The 20,777-nt window shown below is 42.5% G+C and overlaps 1 protein-coding gene across 3 annotated transcripts in view; it reads left to right on the top strand.

The window, feature by feature from the left end:
- Window positions 1–5,346: 5,346 nt before the first annotated feature.
- epc2 (enhancer of polycomb homolog 2 (Drosophila)) overlaps window positions 5,347–20,777 on the top strand; it is a 24,998-nt gene continuing 9,567 nt past the window's right edge. Inside the window, exons 1-11 of one of the 3 annotated variants that reach the window (XM_020617957.1) lie at window positions 5,347–5,826; window positions 7,759–7,918; window positions 10,510–10,655; window positions 12,891–13,097; window positions 13,248–13,396; window positions 14,443–14,572; window positions 14,983–15,171; window positions 15,278–15,361; window positions 16,826–16,959; window positions 18,427–18,743; window positions 20,146–20,264. In XM_020617957.1, coding sequence (XP_020473613.1) covers window positions 5,674–5,826; window positions 7,759–7,918; window positions 10,510–10,655; window positions 12,891–13,097; window positions 13,248–13,396; window positions 14,443–14,572; window positions 14,983–15,171; window positions 15,278–15,361; window positions 16,826–16,959; window positions 18,427–18,743; window positions 20,146–20,264 — 1,788 coding nt within the window. In that variant the 5' untranslated portion in view covers window positions 5,347–5,673. Of the gene's footprint in view, window positions 5,827–7,758; window positions 7,919–10,509; window positions 10,656–12,890; window positions 13,098–13,247; window positions 13,397–14,442; window positions 14,573–14,982; window positions 15,172–15,277; window positions 15,362–16,825; window positions 16,960–18,426; window positions 18,744–20,142; window positions 20,265–20,777 lie in introns of all 3 variants that reach the window. The other 2 variants (XM_020617958.1, XM_020617956.1) reach the window with 2 other exon arrangements.

Below are 20,777 nucleotides of genomic sequence, written 5' to 3'. Positions count from 1 at the left end.
AGAAGAAGCAGCTCAGTCCTTTGTACATATGAATGTTGTTTAGCATGTGCTTTTTTATGGAACAAGACAAAGTCTTTATAATGTTAATATGACAAGTAGATATATTATTTTCTATGTGTACAAATGAAAAACAATCTGCTTCTTTAATTTATGTTGAAAACTCTGAACACTAACTTCCTAGGGAGGAAGTGTGTGTGTGTGGTGTGTGTGTTAGATACCTCAGACATCCCTGCTGCTGCTCACCTCCCTCATCACGACAGCACCGTGGCGTCTGCACCCTGGCCCAAGTTGATTTTTAATTTGTTTTATTTTTTTTATGTTTTCTGAGCTCCATCTTATTGAGCAGAAACGGTGAAGTGGGTTTAGAGATGAACCTCTGCTGCTGTTTCTGTTGTGAACTTTGTCGTTCACTCTCAACTCAGAAATCTTCAGCACAGAAACAAAACTAGACGTTTTGTCTCAAACTATTATTATTGTGTTTACATTTTCATTTGAGGATTTTGATGATTATTTTTCTCACTGAGACCATCAGTGCTTTTGGCTCACTAAAATGACAGAAGACGGTCATAAATCTTTCCCCAGAGACCAGGGTGGCAGGTTTCCTGTGACACAGAATAGAGAAAAACAGTTTCAAAGCATATTTGTTTTTTTTATTGATGAAAACGATTTGATTATTACAATATTCGCTGATCACATCTCTGTTGATTGACTAATCGATAGTTTTTATCCAATGGAGATGGATCACTAGGAGCTGCAACAATCAGACATCGAATCAAATAAACAAAACTAATTTGCAAAATTCATTTAGATGATTCATCAGTCATTTATTTTTAAAGCAAAAGTTCCAAATTGTTTCTTTTTAATCTGAAGTTAAATTGAATATTTGGGTTTTTGGTCCAATAAAACCATTTGAACACATGGAATTACAGCCGAGATTGTGCAGCTTCAGACCAGGCACTTCCTCCTCCTCCACGAGCCGGATCTCACATTGAACTGCACAGTGTGCCCAGCACAGGTGAGAACAGGTAACCTGACTCATGAAATGCAGTCCTGGATTTGTCCTCCACTGGTGGAACAGTTGAGTCAGAAGAAGCTGCATCAGTTTCTTCTCCTGTTTCTCTGTAACCGTGTCAGTTTTCAATTTTTTTGTCCACATCAGTCCCAGTGACAGTAACGGCGATGTGCTCAGCTCCTGGGTAAGCGTCACCGCCACAGGTGTATTTCACAGCAGTAAAGAAATGATGAAAACGAGAGCCGCATTTAAAGCGGACTTGTTCTTTAAATGATGTCGAACCTCCATCCGTTTCACAACAGAGCCTTGTCCAGCTGTGGTGGAACAGCAGCAGAGGTGTTTAAAGGGACATTTCATATGCAAACCAGTTAAGATTGATTTCAGTCGATCTGCAGGTGCATTCACTGTGTGGGGGCACTCGGTGTCTGAGTACTGAACAGTATGTGGGTGTCTGTTAAATATTGTACAGAAGAAAATGTGGTGCTGTTTCCTCCTGAAATAAAGTGACTGCTCTGATTCCTGTCAGTTCTTCTTCTGGTGTTTTGTTGGTTTCAGCAGAGCCTTGATGCTCATACTGAAACCCAGTATGGCTCCATCTGCTGATGATGTTCAGATTTAGTTTGACACCTTATGTTACCAGAAAGAATTTTTTCTATAGACAGATATAAAGGTTTAAGGGATTTCATTCTTGGATTTAGAGGAAGAAGCAACAACAAAAGTGAAATAATGAAATAGCACAAATTAATAAATAAGGCCAGAGATGTATAAGTGAAAGGCATTTCTATAACCTCATCATCCTGAATAAAAGTGTTTACTGAGAGGTCCTGTTCATCATACAGTAAATGGCTGCTGGTGTAAAAAATACCTACAGTATCTGTTAAACTTGCTAAATAAGGTGCCGTAGGGATGACATATTTTTGTAGGCCAGCCCAGAAGTTAGCGTCTCCCTGCCCTCGACAAGAAGTCAGTGGGATTTCCCCAAAGGCTTTTGAACTACTGCAGAAATAAGCCCTCTAACAAACAGTAGTTTGATACTTACACAGTTTATTCATCAAGATAATCATTAAAAATCAACACTTTTATTATTTCTGAAGCCTAAATACAGTCACCAGAAGTAAAACGCTATTGTTAGGCTATAAACAAACTACACCACAGCCCTGTTACTTCAGTGTCACCACCACAGCTTCCAACTTGTAATTTGATTTAGTAATCTCATTTTTACAAATTCCTTCCCTCTTAGCGGGATCTGATAGTGATCGTGGCTGCGTCCGTCAGTCAGAACAGTTTGCAAGTGTGTGACTATAAACACAGCGAGGTTGTAAAGGCGGACTAGTGAAACAATGTAAACATTTTTTCTAGTTGGTGATCTTACTTGTATTTGGTTTATGATCCTTATACAGTAAGTAATGAGTGAAATTTGCCATGGTGACTTACCGTGAATCAACACTGTGCCCTGCCCACATCAGCAACCTCAGACTAATCAAAGCTGTTGATACATGTCAAGTGGTGTTGCAACAGTGTGAGGTCAGTAACTGACTGGTTGTAAAATTTTAACGAGCTAGGATTCCCTAGTCTAGGCCCATTTCGGCCAAATCCACCCTACTCCTCTATTAGAGCCAAATACCAGGACTATCAAATGTTGACTGTTAAATATCAGATATGTCTCATCCAAATCTCTGTTAGTGAATGATTTGATATGTGAACATCATATTGATTTATTGTGTCTGACTGAAACCTGGTTACAGCAGGAAGAACATGTCAGTCTAAATGAATCCACCCCCCCAGTCACAGTAACTGTCACAGGCCGAGATGGAGGTGTGGCAGCGATTTTTGACTGAGCCAATTAACCAGTAAAGGCTGAAAACCATTATAAAGCCTCATCCGGTTCTTTCAAACCAGGAACTCCGAGGGACGACTCAGACCACTTGAGTATATAAAAAATATATCCGTGCTGGTTTATTCAAAAAGTCACAGGCAAGAATTCACACTTCCAGTCCAGAGATCTTCCAAACCCCCAGCCTGCCAAAGCAGCCCGGAAGCAGGAAGACCCCGAACCACGCATTGCTATACAATATTAATCATTTCTGGGCTGTCGAACCGTGACGTCACCTGATATGCCAGCTTGGCAGCTGAGCAGAGCAGTAGACCAAACATGAAGAAAATAATGTGTGTGGCTGTTGTTTTCGTGGTGTGTATCTAAAACAATTTGACATAACATTACACATTAAGACAAATATTATGGTTACTTTTACCATCATAATAACATTCGTCCCTGACTTGAGCTGCCTTAACCAACCTTGCATTTAACAGCCTGAGGAAGACATCCTGGCTGCACTAACATTCAGACAACAAATCTCTGAATATCTATCTAACTAAAAAATAACCTAACACCAGGTATAACTCATTTGAAAGCCTCACCCTCCCAAAGTCCTCCCTAAGGTCTCAGGTCCTGAACCCTCAGAGACTTTAGTGATGTCAGTATGCAGCGGCTGGAGACTAGACAGGAAGGGGACAGCACTTTGGATTGAGGCTATATCTTTTTGGACAATGCCAAAACGATGCTATGGTTCTAACTGTTGTGGGTTTAGAGCTTTTTATTTTACGTTTTCACTCTCCTCAGGCCGAGACACTTCAGGGGCCAACTGGCTGGGTTGAACCTGATCCGGGCTCTTGTCTTGTAGAGTGGACGTGGGGCAAGTGTCACTTACCTGATCAGTTTAATATATGTCTTTGTCGAAACAGCATCATGAAGCAAAACAGAAAATAGAGATCAAGATATTTTATTGTCAATTCACTATATGTGCAGGACATACAGAAAAATCGAAATACTGTTTCTCTCTCACCTAATGTTGAATGTCCATACCATTTAAGAAACTAAAGTAGAATAAACACAATAAACAGAATATGAAAACTGAATTCAAGTAATAAAGATAAACTAAATGGTACAACCTAGTAGGCTATGAAGAAACTCAAAGCCATGTGCAAACAGTGATAATAAGAAGATTGTCAGGTGGTCACCATCACCAGGGGCATTGGTGATGAGATGCATGGACAGCAGTGCAAATGACCAACAGCAGCAGACATGAAGTAAAAAAAACTGTCAGCAGCAGATTCACATATAATATGACAGAAAGAGGGAATGCACTGGGTTTGTGCAAACAACGGGGGGTAGTCCTTTTATGTCTAAATAGTTGATGAATGAAATAGGTGCATAATATAGGATGTTTAAGTTTAAGTTGCAGTATTTAGCAGATGCTTTTGTCCAAAGCAAAACACCAGAATAACATCAGTTAACATAACAATGACTGTTCGTTTACAGTTTGTCTTCTGTATTATTCTGATCTAAGGCATTTGTTTACCTTCATTACGCTTCCAGCCTCCTCAGGCAGGCTAATCCTGCATTTCACGTCACAGCGCAGTGAACTGTGGGGGATTCCCTCAGGCAAAGTCTGCAGAAATGCTGACTTACGAAAGGTGAACCTAGTGGGCTTATAATGAAGGTGAGAGCCCTCATGCACTTGTCGACTTCACAGCGGGATGGCCCTCCGGGTTCTTTCACCTGTTGCTCGTTCCCCTCACCTGCATCGCCCTGTTTGCTGGTTCATCTTTCATCTTCCTACACGCTCTGTCTTTGCTCCTGGTTTTTGGCTCCTTCCTCGATGTTTCGCCCTGTGTTTTTGCTCCTGTTTTGTCTTGGCCGTTGCTCACTCCTCGTGCCTCCTCTGTGCTTTTTGGGACTGTGGTCATCTTGGCTCTGGTTTGTCATCCCCTTTGTCCTTGATACTTGGTCAGCCCTAGTCCTTATGTTCTTGGTTTTTTCATGTAGGCTCGTTGACTGTGTGGTCTAGTTTTAGTATTTTATTTAGTCAGGCTTGAGCCTCCTTATGTTTTACGTGCTTGGTGTCATTTAGTTATGCATTTTTGGACTCAGTTCTTGGTAAACCTCGTTTCTTCTGCATTTGTCCAAGTCTGCATTTGGGTCCTCCCTGTTAAATGTTGGCAGAAACACTATCCTTTAATTTGTTTATATATCAGTTGCTTTGATTTGTATATTTTTCTTGCACTTAAAAATATCATGGTTTCTGACCTTTGCCTTAGTATTCTCGAGAGAGACGAAGTTGATGGATCGAGTTTACGTTTTTTTGTGTGTAGATAAATGGTCATATATTTACATAGCGCTCTTCTACACTGATTCTCATTTGCACACTGGTGTCATCACTGGGAGAGGCAGGGGATCGACCCACCAACACTTCAGTGAGGGAACAACCCTCTAGCTCTCTGAGGCACAGCCGCCCCAAGATAATTGTGAGCCACACTCCAGCAGGTGGCGGTAATGCACCTTAAAGTTGGTTGCCACCCGCAATTAAACAAGTAGAAGAAAAGATTTGCTGCGGTGGTTGATGGGATTGCTGTACCGCTAGTGTAGGCATGTCCACCATGTTTTCCTCGGAGCATGGAGTAGAGTAAGACGGAGAAACCGCCTCTATGTCCCGTAAACCCGCACCCTGACGACGACTCCTGCCGGTAATTGGCGCAACGGACATCGATGAGCTCTGCCGCGACGAACACATTTGGGTGCGGAGCCGATCCTCGTCGGTATTGGTGCGGGTTTGTGGCGGGATTCGCCGTTCTCTCGATTTGTCTCTGATCTGGTACAAACAATGAGTAAACTCTCGTTCCGGGCGCGAGCGCTAGACGCCGCCAAACCGCTCTCGGTTTACCGCAACAGAGACCTGCCGGACCTGACTGACTGCGTGTCAATAAACCGGTCCGTGCCACAGATGCCCACGGGGATGGAGAAAGAAGAAGAGCTGGTACGGGCATGGTTTAATTTAAATCTTAGCTGTGGTTGTTAGCCTTAGCTCTGTACTGCGGCGGGATTCATGACTAGTTTACGTACTGATCTGTTCGCACGTTGTGTACGAAGAGCTGGACTTACGAATAAAAGACATTTACGTAAAGTCCTCAGTGAACACTTAGCGTAGTGGCTAAGAGGTTTGGGCGCTTTTTGACGCTGTGACGTTTAGGTTTTTGCGTAGTTGTTATAGCAATGGGCGATGCAGCTCGTACTGATTCAGTGTTTCTGTGTGCGAGCAACATTCCTTAAATGTGTCGCATACAAAGTTATAAAGTCACAGCTTTATCGGAGTTACTGTCCACACAGGCCCTGTTAAAAACGGAAGTGAAAGTCTTCCCTCTCTGTTTGACAGGCTCATTGGGCGATATAGACTGATGCTGATGCATCCTGGAGGGGCAACGAACTGTTTAAATACTGTTAAGGTGAAAGTTGGATGAACATCCATCCACATTACATCCAAACAGTAATATTTATCCATACGTGTTTTTTTTATTCCATCTTGTCTGTGATGCTCACAGTGAAGGAGAAACTTTAGGTAATCAGTTTTAAATCTTGTTATTCCAATATTTGAAAGGGCAGGAAATTTCAATGCAGATACAGTCCAATCGTGAGGAAAGACAACACAGTGGAGACAGCTTGGTCCACTGGCTGGTACTCACATCTGTGAAAACATTGGCACAAATCCTCCAAATACGCATCGCTTGGATAGACTGATCAGATATTCTGAATGTAAATGTTTTAGAAAAATCTGAACTTAATAATGTATTATGATACCAATTCTAGGTCAAAATATTCTGTTGCTGGATAGATAAACAAAATGTTACCATAGTAAGGCAGATGGGCAACCAGCTACAACATAATTTTCATCCAAATCAATCATTTTTAATGAAACATCATAGGCTGTAAGATGGATGTGCAGGGATGGTCTACAATGTGCAACACAAAGGGACAGAGTTATTGTTTCTGAAGCCTTGGCCTTCAGCTACATTAAAGAGTCTCGTATCCACAGTGATGAAATTTACTATGGCATCTGTTCTGGTTTTTTTTTTATCTCTGTTGTTGGTTTTTGAAGTTGTAGGGTCTGCTGTTGAGTTTTGGGTGTGGATGCTGATGATGGTTGCGACTGGGGATGCACCTATGGGCAACGTTATTATTAGGCTGGGCTACTCTATATTTTTAGGTAAATAATAGCACTTATTTTCCAAACAAAATAAGTGCATGTTTTTGTGATGTCATTACAGTTTAAATGTTAAAAGCAGCCTCATCAAGCTGGACAACAGATAGTAGTCAAGTTTGCTATGCTAGTGTGATGTTTTTTTTTTTGTTTGTTTGTTTTATGCAGTCAAAATAGTGTAGTACCTGCAGCATTCAGGTGATCTTTCATGCTAGTTGTGCCACTTTGGGAGGCCAGTTTCAAGTGGCATATTTGGCACATTGCTTTTGTCTTGTCATTCAGTTTAATGTGTTCCCACACGGCTGAGGTCTTCAGTATTTTCCCTTCCCTTTAATATCCAAGGTGAACTAGAAGTATTGTGTTCACTGCTAAGGTCTAGACCTTACTTTGTAAAGTGTCCTGAGATGACTTTTGTTGTGATTTGGCGCTAGACAAATAAAATTGAATTGAGTAGTCAACTATTTGAGTCCAGGCTCACTGATTTTTATATGGTAAGGTGCTGGAACAAACTGATAAAGTTCCAGATCCCTAGTCTGAACAGGGCCAGACTGTACAGCTTATCTTTTGGGTACCCACTTGTCAAAAGTGGTGAACCTGACAATAAAACTGAACAGTGGATTTGCTGCGAGAGGTGGAGGAGAGTGATGATCACTAATTAAACTTGGCCAGAGCAGCAGCATGTGAGAGGACTAATCTGGTTTCTGGTTGTTTCAGGAGCACCACCTGCAGAGGGCAATTTCAGTCCAGCAGGTGTTCAGGGAGAAGAAGGAGAACATGGTGATCCCCGTACCCAAAGCAGAGAGTCACACCACCTACTATGACCGTCTGTACAAAGGAGAGATCAAAGTTCCCAAACAGCTCATTCACATACAGTGTGAGTACACGTCACATTGACCTGCACCTGTTCTACACTTGTACTACATGCGACTATGCTGAAGGAACTCATACAGTTGTGTGCACACAACACAGTTTAAAAGATGCGTAGGCCTTTTCCCGAAGAAAAGTGGAGCTTTAAAATACAAACCAGATGTGAGACTGCGTACTTGTACACAGGGTTATATTGGCACCCCTCTGTTTGTCACATAACACCCTGCTTCTCCCAGAAAGTTTTTACAATCACAAGTTCTGTGATATCTCATGTTTATTTCTTTTGTTTGCATTGGCACAACACAAAAAGCAGAGAAAAATCAAATCTGATCCATTTCACACAGAACTCCAAACATGGACTGGACAGAATTATTGACACCCTCATCTTAATATCTGGTAGCACACCCTCTGGACAAACTAACTGAAATCAGTCACTTCCTGTAACCATCAGTTTCTTCCACCTCTCTACTGGAGTTTTAGATCACTCTTCTTCTACCAGCTGCTCCAGGTCTCAGATTTGAAGGCTTCCATCTCCCAGCTGCTGTTCTGAGATCTCTCCACAGGAGCTCTATGGGATTTAGCTTTGGACTCATTGCTGGACACTTCAGAACTCTCCAGCACATGGTCTGAACCCATTTCTGATGCTTTCTGAAGTCTGCTTTGGCTCATTGTCCTGCTGTAAGACCCGTGACCTCTGACAGAGACCCAACTTTCTGACACTGGGCCCTACATTGAGCCCCAGAATTCATTGGTAGTCTTCAGATTTCACAACGCCATACACACAGCCAAGACATCCAGAGTACGAAGCAGTAGAGCAGTGAACCATGTTTGACTGTAGGGATCATGTTCTTTTCTTTGAAGGCTTCATTTGTTTTCTGAAAGCAGCAGAATGATGCGCTTGACCAAGAAGTTCTATTTTAGTCTCAACCGTCCACAGGACATTCTCCCACAGGGACCGTGGCTTCCTCATAGGTTTGGCAAACTCCATTCTGGCTTTATGTTCCTGTGTCAGCAGTGGGTCTCCTACCATAGCGTCCCTTGTCATTCAAATGGTGACGGATAGTGAGAGCTGACACTGTTGCACCCTGTGCCTGCAGGTCAGCTTGGATTTGTTTGGAAGTTGATCGAGGTTCTTTATCCACCTGTCATCTATTTTCCTCCCTTGTCCACATCCAGAGAGATTAGCTGCAGGACCATGGACTGTAAACATCCTGACAGTGTTGGGCACAGTGGACACAGGAACAGCCAGATCTCTGGAGATGGATTTGGAGCCTTGAGACTGTCCAGGCTTTTCCACTATTGTGGTTCTCAAATTCTCAGACAATTCTTTGCTCTTCTATCTTTCCTCTATGCTCAGTGTGGTCCACACCACACAAAGGTTGAGTCAATGTTTCTCCATTTTATCTGGTTGTAAGTCTGATTTCTATATTGCCAGCAGCTGTTTGCGCTACAGGCGAGTTTCATTACAAATTTAAGGAGCATCACAGGCTGGAAATACAACAGTTTCTGATTAGTTTGAAAAGGTGTCAGTAGTTCAGTCCAGTCCATTTTTGGAGTCGTGTGTAGAATGTATTAGATTTGGCTCTTTTTTTTTTGTTTGTTTGTTTTTTTTTTTTTGTTCCAAAGCAAACAAAAGAAATACACATGAGAATACCGAAGATTTTGATTGCAACAACTTTCTGGGAGAAATGGTGCCCTATCTGATAAATGTGGAGGTGCCAGTATTTTTGGCCATGACTGTATATGCACAATGGCCATCTGTGTTATAATGTTTATGCTTGTATGACACTAATTATTCCATTAGCACATCTTAATTTTTAAAGCCTGACCAGCTCAAACCACTGCCACCTGAAATTCACTATTAAACTGAGCACCTGGCACTAGCTCAACACATTCCCAAACCCTCAGGGCCACACTGGGCTCTGCTTGGTGGCTGTTACAGCTACCCAGATTATGTGCAGTAATGGATTCTGGAAAGTCTGGCTCACCTTTCCCTGATATAATCCTGATTTCTTTTAATCTCAAACACATTAAATGAGAAAATCAACTAATTTTGAGGCATTCATCTACAAATGGTGGTTGATAGGGTTAGGAGTGTAATAGGATTCAATGTGCACACATTCTTAAGTTAACTGTGACTGAAGGGAAATTTGTGTGGAAGCACATGCTTACCATTGAATGAATTTGATTGTTCTAGCTATTTCCTGTATTGTGCAAACAAAGTTGTGGTTCAAATCCCTGGTTTCATACATGAGGCCCCAGAGCTGTACAGAATTTTACCAGATGAATTTGAATCACTGGGTTTTACTGAATATTTGACCTTTTTCTCTGCAGGGATGTGGGGTACGTTTAATACCGGAGTCAACAAAGTATTCTAACGGTTCACACTAGAGTCTGTATTGTCATGGTGTGCTGACAGGGTCCCGCACACTTGAAGTGTTTCTTGTTGTCAGCCCATGTTCACTGATGTGCGTGCATAAAGAAACATTTTGAACCGTCACCATACTGATATGTTCAAACAGAATCACAATAGTGATCAGTACGGGCTGTTAAAGTGTGCCCTAGCATCAATTTATTGTCCTGTATGTGGTCCTGCAGCTCTGGGTCTGGACTTGGAGCAGCCAGACTATGACATGGACTCAGAGGATGAGACATTGCTCAACAGACTCAACAGAAAGATGGAAATTAAATCTCTGCAGTTTGAGACCATGGTGGATCGACTGGAGAAGGCCAGCACACAGCAGGTAACACTGGACACTAGGGCTGAACAATTTAGGCAAATAATCTAAGTGCTTTTTTTTTTCCTTTTTTGAGAAATGTTGATTGCAATTTAAGTAGTTATTTGGCTAGAGATTGTGAGATTAGAATTCCTACTGGACAGTGCAGCAGTAAATATAGAGCGGGCATTTTCTTCCTTAATTCATACAATTCTTCAGATATGGGTTCATCATAGGCTTTGACTGATTTAATCAAAGTTTTTGAAGAAATCAGAGCAGAAAACTAACCTATACAATTGCCCTGCTAAATAAACTCAGACTAGCTTCCTTCTCACTTCCTCTTAGGTAGTAAAACTTGACTGGTGTTTGTACTGGACCTACTGGGAGCTGTGGTCCTGAGTTCTGTTGTCTGCACAGTTACTGCTGCTAGAGGCACTGAACTATATGAAGCATTTAATATTTAGACTTTCTGCAGTGCCTATGTTTTTTTTTTTGTTTGTTTGTTTTTTACCTTTTTTTTTCCTTCATGTAAAGTGAGTCAACAGCAGACACTGCTGCTGCCTGTTGAAGGACAATTGCTGCAAGCAGTGACCATATTGTTATGCTACAGCTTGAAACTTTTGTCAGTTTTACATATTTGACACGCTACTAGTCCTGTATGTAGACGGTGAGAAACATGGTTCCAGATCCTAAATATTAAGCATGATGAGGAAATTGCTGCTATTACTTTTGGTGATGGGTTATCAGAATAAGCTTTACTTCCCAGGTGTGTTGAACACATGAGGAATTTGACTTTGGTACAGCAACTCTGTGTGTATGTACAGTGTTCTTTCATAAAGGCAACAATGTAATGAGAAGTAAAATAGAGAACAAGGGGAAAATGTGCAATCATTTAATAAGTACTTATAAAATATATGTATATACACACATTTTAGATGGAAGTTCCACAGCGGTGGGAGGGATGGTTTCCTGTAGCTAGCAATGTCTTTCAGGCTCCTCCACACAAATGAGGGGTCGTTGGCTGAAACCTGGTTTCTCAAGTTTGCTGCTCTGATCTCCCCTGTCAGTGTGTTCCTGGCCTGGCTGTACAGAATCCTGTCCCCACATTGGTAGGCCTCCTCTTTGGCACGATGATGCTTTAGTTTAACTGTGAACCAGGGCTTGGTTGTTGTTGTATGTGCTGAAGGTCAGTGGTCGGTGGGCGCACACACGTCATCGAAAAGCTGATGTAGGATGTCACAGTGAGTTCATCCAGGTCTGCAGCTGCAGCCTCAGATACACTCCAGTCTGTGCAGTCAGAGCAGGCCTGTAGCTCTGACTTTGCCTGCTTGGTTCATTTCTTCACTGTTTTGACCACAGGCTTCACAGCTTTAAGTTTCTCTCTGTAGGTTGGAATAAGATGGACCATACAGTGAGTCCCAGGGCTGCACGGGGGACAGAGCGATAGGTGTCTTATTGCTGTGTAGCAGTGGTCTGATGTGATTTTTGTCCCTTGTTGGACAACTGATGTGCTGTGTATATTTGGGCAGTTTGTGAGTGAGATTTGCTCAGTTAAAATCCATACATGGTGCTTTGAGTCCATAAAATTATGAAATGAATCGGCACAGTCTGATGTTAGGCTTGCATGTACCGGTGTAGCTTTCATAAAGACTGACATGGTATGATCATTTAAAAACAGCAACTGAAGTGTAGGTAGCAGATAAAACCACCATATCAAAGAAAATAGGAATGGTCAGAGAGGCCCACATCCTTGACAGCAGTGCTTGAGATATCAACACCCCGAATTAAGACCAAATCCAGAGTGGGTCCTTTCACAGCTCAGTGAAGTTGTCTATGAAATTGGAAAATGAAATGAAATTGAAATGAAAACCTTGGAGGCCTGTAAATTAATAGCAGGATCTTAGGCGTGCCTTTCAACACAAAACAAAGATACGCAAAATCACCACATATTGTTTGTATGCATTGTTTAATAACCTCCAGCTGGACACAAAACCTTTTGTCAGTTTTTATCTTTAAGCCATGCTGAAGATTTAAGAAGTCAGAACCACATCTTTTGTTTGTAAAATGACCAACACAAGTTACAGTTTAATTTTGTCAGTTAGTTAATTGATTCATTGATGAATCACTGCAGCTTTGAAGTCAACAACTGGTGACAGACTGATGCCAGCAGAAGGTTGATTGACTTTGTTTAACAGAGTCTCTGTACTGTACCCTGACTCTCCTCTTCACCTGTTCTCAGTTGATCTCTGTTTCTGGTTTCAGCCTGTCTCGCTCTCGGAGGCAAAGCTGCTGCTGAATGAGGACGACTACTTGCTTAAGTCGGTGTATGATTACTGGCTAAGGAAGAGGAAGAACTGCCGGGGTCCGTCACTGATTCCTCATGTCAAACAGGAGAAGAGAGACGGATCCACCAACAGTGACGCCTATGTAGCCTTCAGACGGCGGACTGAGAAGATGCAGACCAGGAAGGTTGGTACTTTTCTACTGGTTATTTTAAGCTGGTTTATTTGAACCTGCTGGTGTCAGAACCACAAGATTAACATGTGGTAACAGGTGACTGTCTGGTGGGGTTTGTCTCTGATGGATTTTCCTGACATTTCATTTGGTGTTTTGTAACAGAATCGAAAGAACGATGAGGCATCATACGAGAAAATGCTGCGACTGAGGAGAGAGTTCAGTCGGACTGTCGCCATCCTGGAGATGATCAAGAGGAGAGAAAAGCTGAAGAGAGAACTGCTTCACCTCACCCTAGAGGTGGTGGAGAAGAGGTGAGGAGGGCTGGACACAAACACAGGCCTCGATCATGCTGTGGTTAAAAGGCCTGTAGATAGGTCTGGGTGTGAGGAAACAAGTTTCCATCGCTGCAGTGACAAGTCACATTAAAACACGATGTGCACGTGTAAAGGATTTAACCTTTCACGTCCATCAGATCCTGTGGAGCATGTACACTTTCAGATCTTGTTACCTACCAAGCCAGTTGGGCCAGCTACTCTATAACCTAAGTGAGTACAATGCAGGTACCGTGTGTAAAGCCACATATCTGCTCTTTGCCTGAGTGAGCATTGAATTCAGGGATGCTTTGTTTTAAGGGTAGCTTAGGCTTGGAAAATGCTGTTGCTTATTGTGGGGCCATGAAAACTTTTGGTGCCATGGCTTGATACGGGGAGAGCCTGGGTCAAAGCTGTCATCATCATTACCTGTAGGACTGGTATTATGCCTCTTAAGCTTTGACATGTTTTCAGATGACAAAGTATCCACTTAGATTGATAATCTAAGTAGTCTATCCAGGCAATACCCATTTTATTTGGAGATGCAAGTGCTCATTATCTGATCAGGCTAGCTCTTTTAGCAGGCATCTACATCTGGTACAGAGCACAGTCGGCGAGGATGCAGCTGTTTCAGCTCTGTCTCTACTGTCAGAACCTAAAGAGTGGTCCACCCTGTTATTATTGGGCTGATGTGGTTGTCCCATTATATATTGCCATTGGGGTCTATCATTAGAAAATATGGAATTTCATTTTACTGTTATGAGGATGATATTCAGCCTGGCGGTTGTTGTCCAGTTTGAAGAGAACAGCACTTCAGTGGAAATGAGAACAGATATGGCTGGCTGTCAAAATAAAAGTTACAGCAGAGAAAAGTGGGTGGCCAGGAAAAGTATATACATAATGCCTGTTGAATGTTGTCAGTGCCAGCTTTTTATTGACACTGGACACACCTGTCCATTACCTGAAGGTGCACAAATTCACACTTAAGTGGTCAGGACCTGAAGTAGGGTATTGAGACAAAGTGTCTGATTGTTTTCTGTGTGCAGGTATGAGATCGGAGACTTCAATGGAGAGATCCTCAGAGAGGTTTCAGTCCATCGGGTGGAGAAGCCCGTGTACAGTGCTCTAGTCACTCTGAACAACGGGAACAGACACACAACTGACATCAAGGTCAAGGTACTGGCTCTGTCTGAGCTTCTGTTTGTTTTGGTATTTACATCTGCACCAATTATTGGGCCTGGAGAAATAATAAAACAAAATAGGTCTGATCTTTCTGTTGTCAGAAAGAGATTTCAAGTAGAAGGTGTTTGACAAATTGTCTGGTTTCTGAGGAAACTGCACTGACAGCTGATGGAGAGCAACAGCAGGTGATTCTCCATCCAGTCGGTGCCTTTAAACCACTGGAGAAGGCGAGAAGGTTTAAAAAACTCCGCTCAAAGCTCAGATGATGGAAACCTGATGTTTGTTAGTTTCACGTGTCAATGTGAGGGATGTTGCAGCCTCCTCATTGCTCCAGATGCATTTGAGCTCTCAGAGATTCTCTCCTTCAATTTCTTATCAGAATCTGTTTGTATCTTCTGTTTCAGATGCACAAGAATCAGGGGTTTTTTAGAGACGACCTGATCAGAGCAAAGAACATCATCAGACAGGACAGACTGTATCCTTCACAGCGACTTCCTGTTCGACCCCCCAGCCCCTGCATCGTCAACAAGGCCGACATCAAACAGTACGACTTCCACAGCTCAGGAGAGGATGACTGTTCAGTGCCACCACTGGTCAGTATCATGTCTGTGTGATTAACATGTCGTTATACTGAAGAAACACTGGCAGAATCCAGAAACGTCTTTTGTGTTGAATCTGAGTGGTCTTTTCTTTCTGCAGTCTCCACCGTCTTCCCTTGATGAGGAAAATAATCCAGATGGTGTTTTTGCCTTCAGGAGAAAAGCTGAATGTCAATATCTCTCTGTGAGTTTGTTTTTCCATTTAATAATAAAGCATCTTGTAGAGCAGGGACATGCCACAAAACCTGGTTTATATGTAGCCAGGTTAGGCAACATTGATACTGACAGCAGTGAGAATTCCATTTACTTTATTAAATACTTCTTCTACACCACATTTATCCTTAGGCGGCAGTGTACACACAAAACTCAAGAATGTTTTATAAATAGTGATGCACTTTCAAAGATGCCCCTCAAATCAGATAAAAAACATTGTCTTTAACTTGATGTATTATTGCAGAGATGGGAGGTATCAGGATAAAGGCAACTAAAATAAATAGTAAATGAACATAACATTAAGAAGCTTTATAAAAGTTGTTAACCCAATACGTTTCATACATTAATATGCATTCTTTATGTAGGTCTACAGTATTTTTAGTAACATTATATTTATCTGTTCTTTGAACTGCCGTGCAGCCTATTTTGTTACTGCAGGGAAACAGGGAATTTTATCTTAGACAAACTTCAGAAAATCCCCCCTGATGTGTTGAACTCGGACAGGTGAAACCTCTCATCAACGGCAGATAACCTACAAATATTGTACCCAGAACAAGGGCTGTATCAGAAGACATAACATGCCGAGTACCTTTCTAGCCTCCTTCACTGTCCTACTGAGGTTATAGTACAGTATCCACAATATACATAATAGTCAGTGTTGGGGAGTAGTGAGTTACATATAAGTAAACAAAAGTTAACTACATTTTGCAGTAGCTTGCTGGTAGCCCAGCTACATTCATATTTGTGTAGTGACGGAAGTAATATTTTTTGCCTTTTTTGTATAGTTAACTACTGCAACTACAAATTATTTGGGCCATAAAAGGAAAGGAATGCTTTTATTTTACCATTGCTTCTCTAAACCTAACTGTCTTTTGGATAAGAACACAGAGACTCCTTATGAGTCATACACAGGAGATTCTGCTCTGAGAAGTAGCAGTAAAAGACTGGTTCATTTAGACCAGTGTTCAAGCTCCTCATACATCTAAAAGGTTTAAGTCGAAGATCGTTTTAGTTGTTACATCTGTCCAAGTCTGATGTCAGTCGCATAATGTAGTCCAGTACAACAACACCTTTAACTATGACCTCAATAATGAACATATAATTGAATTTATACATTTATGACAATCTCACCAAAAACTGAAACATTTTGAGCTTCATAAACACAAATGTTAAGGCAGAAGTGTTGCTTTGAAGTGCATACAGATGTACAGTGGTCATAATGTTATGCCCGATTGGTGTACAACACACTTACACAACACTATACACTAAGTGTACAATATTAATGTCCACCATCCACAGGAGGAGGTGTTAACAGCAGAAAAACCTGTTCGTATGGGCTCTAGACCTCAGACAGACTCGAACACAATCTGTCCATCTGAGAAATGTCAGTTTTTGTAATGTTATGAATTGAAAGTTTGTGTGTTTGTTTCTGAAGCCTCGTATGGAGCAGACAGGTGGAGACGATGATCCTGAGCTTCTCCCCCTGTGTCTCCGCCACTCTTTGACTGAACTGTCTGGGCCTCCTCGTTGGATAGGACTGAGCCGGCGCAGGATAGGACGAGGGGGCAGGTAGGTACTACTGACATGTCCAGTGTTCCCCACACATTCATTTATTTGTGGCGGACTGCCATAATATAAACATTGACCACCACATATTGGTTTAAAATAGGTTGAATAGTAAATAAAACTGCTGGAGCAAGTGAAACTTGTAAGAGTAGTGGCTTTTTGTATACTTAGACATTTAGTTAAGGTAACCTCACTGTTCTGAGGCTTTTAACTATTAAGTAAACTTATCAGCATCAGTTTATGAACTAGCATTAAATTGATCCACTTGCAGAGCAGACCATATACAGTGTGCTGACCTGTAGTCTAACGATAGCTTAGCTAGTCTTGCTAGCTTGCTAATAACGTCCTAGAAGAGTTGGATCTCTGTGATTGACAGTGTTGTTAAAACAAACACGGAGAGGAGGAAATAGAGCGGCTCACGGAGGGACTGAGCGAACACGTACGCTATGCATGGCTCTGCATTGAAAAAAAGATTTAACCTACTGTATGTATTTTAAATCAATATGTGGCGGTCAGTGTTGGTATTGTGGTGGCCTGCCACAAGTAAGTCAATGTATGGGAAACACTGATGAGACAGAAGCTATTTGTTGCCATCCCAGCTTAACTGAAAACAAACTGACCCAAGAAACTGATTAAAAATATTTTTCCTGGACTGGACCACATTATTTTTGTGTCGGTGACATTGAGTAATACATGAGTCACAAGTTAGGGGGTAATGCAAAACCAGCCACATCATCTGAACCGTTTGTCTTCTCTTGCAATAGTAGACTATGATGGTTGAAAATACTTCTAGTAAAGTATGAACCTCACCTTTATATGAGTAGTTTTAGTGGATTTTGGCTTTTTCTCTGTGTTCTGGGCAGCAGTTTGCTCAGTAGTCTTGCCAGGCCTTCTGCATCCATGCATCAAGACAGGGTCACCATTCAGGTGGGTATTCCCCCCAATTACAGGGGGATGCACCGAGCACATTGCTGCTTTGCAAACCAAAATAAGGATGAGACGACTAACGGGCTGAAGCTACAGTATCTTCTATTGTAATGCACACTGGCTGACAAAAATAAACAAAGGTTTGACTAGAAGAGTCTGTCAGCTAGTGATTTGACTAGTCAACTTTCAAGGGGCAGTCCTAATAATATTTTGAATAAATGTTTATAAGACATTTTATGGGATACGGTGTTTGACTTTGTAGCAAGCAGGGAAAACCAATAAATCCATAGGCTTCCAAAAACCATGACTTCTTCCTGATGAGCCTATTTCCTTGATTACTTCTTCTCATATCAGTTACAACATTAGATCCTTATTTTTCAGACACACTCCATGAAAGAAAACTGATCTATACAATGAAATAGAGGTGATCCTGTAACTTCCTCTCTAGTGCCACCTTCAAGACAAGCTCCACCGTACATTTGTGCTTTCAGGCTCATAGTCTTCACTATTTCTAACTTGTCCATTGTCACTGTGTCTGGTCAGGATCATTTTGGACCGTGCCTCCTCAGGCCTGGACCCAGTATTGAATCAGCTGGACTCTTTAACACATCCAGTCTTCAGGACCAGAACCAGTACCTGTGTCCACCTGGGTCACCCAGTAACACTGGAGCAGAATCCCCCCCTGACCACAGGAACCACCCTGCACTCCCTGCCTGAAGTTCTGAACAACATCCAGAACCTGAGGAAATTTTATTTCAGACCCAGACTGGTGGAGGACCACAGGGAGGGGGGCAGCAGGTCCACAGTGGAAGACCACAGACTCACATGTCACCTGTCACCTGACAGGAACTGTGAATCATGTAAGTTTTCTGTTCTGTCATAGTGACCTCACTGTTGTATTTTATCATGAATCAGAATCAGCCTCATTGGCCAGGTGTGTCAGACACACGAGGAATTTGACTCTGGTACAGCGGCCTTCAGAGTGTACGTACATGTCAACAAGCAAGGGAATTACTATATTCTGCTGCTACTTTATAATATCTGACAGTGATGTGATGTGTTATCCGTGGACAGTCCTGGCAAACCCAAACGTGTAGCGAGAGCATGCTGGGAACGCCTGGCTGAGGCCCCTGTCTGGGAGGCAAACCATTCCGTGACTCAAAGGCAAAGCAGGGGTTGGCACAGGCTGTATTTGACAGGGGAGATGAACTGCTGACTCGGAGTAGGTGATATTGTTGGGCGATAGGAGAAGCACTTTGAGTAACTCCTGAAATAGTCTAACATGTCCTCCAAGGAGGAGGAAGAGGTGGAAAACCTGCAAGAAACCTCACCCATATTTCTCTGGCAGAGGTCACTAAAGTAGTCAAAAAGCTCCACGGTATCAAGACACCAGGAGTGGATGAGATTCGCAAAGAGATGCTGAAGGCTCTTGAGCTGTCTTGGTTGACATGCCTCTTCAATGTTGCATGGAGGACAGGATCAGTGCCTGTGGACTGTCAGACTGGGGTGGTGGTTCCCATTTTTAAAAAGGGGACCAGCGAATGTGCTCTAAATATCAGTGTATCACACTACTCAGCCTCCCCGGGAAAGCCTATGCCAGGGTGCTGGAAATGAAGTTTTGACCCATTGTCGAACCTTGGATTCAGGTTCCCTAGCATTGCGGGTTCCATCCAGGTTGTAGAACAATAGCCCAACTCTTTACCCCTCCTGGGCGTTTGCCCACCCAGTCTACATGTGTTTTGTAGACTTGGACAAGGCCTATAACTGGGCCCCTTGTGGGATCTTGGGTGTGGGTACTTCGGGAGTACAGGGCACCGGGGCTGTTGATACAAGCCATCCAGTCCCTGTATAACCGGAGTAAGCATTGTATCCGTATACTCGGCAAGAGGTCAAACACATTTCCAGTGGGTGTTAACTTTTGTCAGGGTTGTTCCTTGTCACCAATCCTGTTTGTGATTTCATGGACACAAAAGGAGCCAGTTGAGGTGGTTCAGGCATCTTTTAGGATGCCTCTAGGGCACCTCCCTTTGGAAGTCTTCTAGGAACTTCCAACTGGAGAGATCATATATCTCATCTGGCCTGGGAATGCCTCAGAATCCCATCAGAGGAGCTGGAGCATGTCACCAGGGAGAGGGATTGTCTGGACTACGTTGGTGAACCTGCTGCCACCACGACCTGACCCTGGATAAGCGGATGATAATGGATGGGCACTGCATATAGTGTGTTTGCATGTTTTAACGTAATTTTTCTATGTACCAGCAGGGGGAATTACAGAGGAGCAGTACCAGAGTCATCAACAGCAGCTGGTCCAGATGCAGAAACAACAGCTGCAACAGCAGAACGCTGTTTCAAGCAGACACACAGCACTGCACAGAACACAGGTAACTCGTATGCATTATATGTTCATATATTAATATATAACAGATAAACACTTGGTATAGCCCATTAACAGAGGCATGAGGGATATAACATTTAAATTGCATATAGAACAGTAGATTAGTGTTCTCAAAAATAAAGGTATTTCGTTACACTCATTCTGAAGATTTGAGAATTCCAATATTAATTTTCCATACTATGCCTATACCAGCTGTGTTTTCTGGGTCTCTTCATTCTGACACGTTCAAACACACACACACACACACACACACACACTGCTGCAGTTCCCACAGTGCCGCCCCCTCCCTCATCACTCACGCTGCAGTTATGCTTGATGCCTTGGACAATGTGTGTGCCAACTGTGACATCGACACAGAGACAAATCCTGTTTATACTCGTACTTGATTCGCTGCGGTCTTCTCCTAAATGGTAGGGGTCACTGCTGAGAGAAACATAGTCTGCCCTGCTGGAATAGAGTGTGGTAGTAGTAAGTCCTAAAACCTAGCACTGAGTCAGCA

This window comes from Monopterus albus, unplaced genomic scaffold, assembly GCF_001952655.1.
Source record: "Monopterus albus unplaced genomic scaffold, M_albus_1.0 scaffold198.1, whole genome shotgun sequence".
Taxonomy (NCBI): Eukaryota; Metazoa; Chordata; class Actinopteri; order Synbranchiformes; family Synbranchidae; genus Monopterus; species Monopterus albus.
The sequence above is the reverse complement of the archived record's forward strand: the minus strand, read 5'-3'. Positions and strand labels throughout refer to the sequence as shown.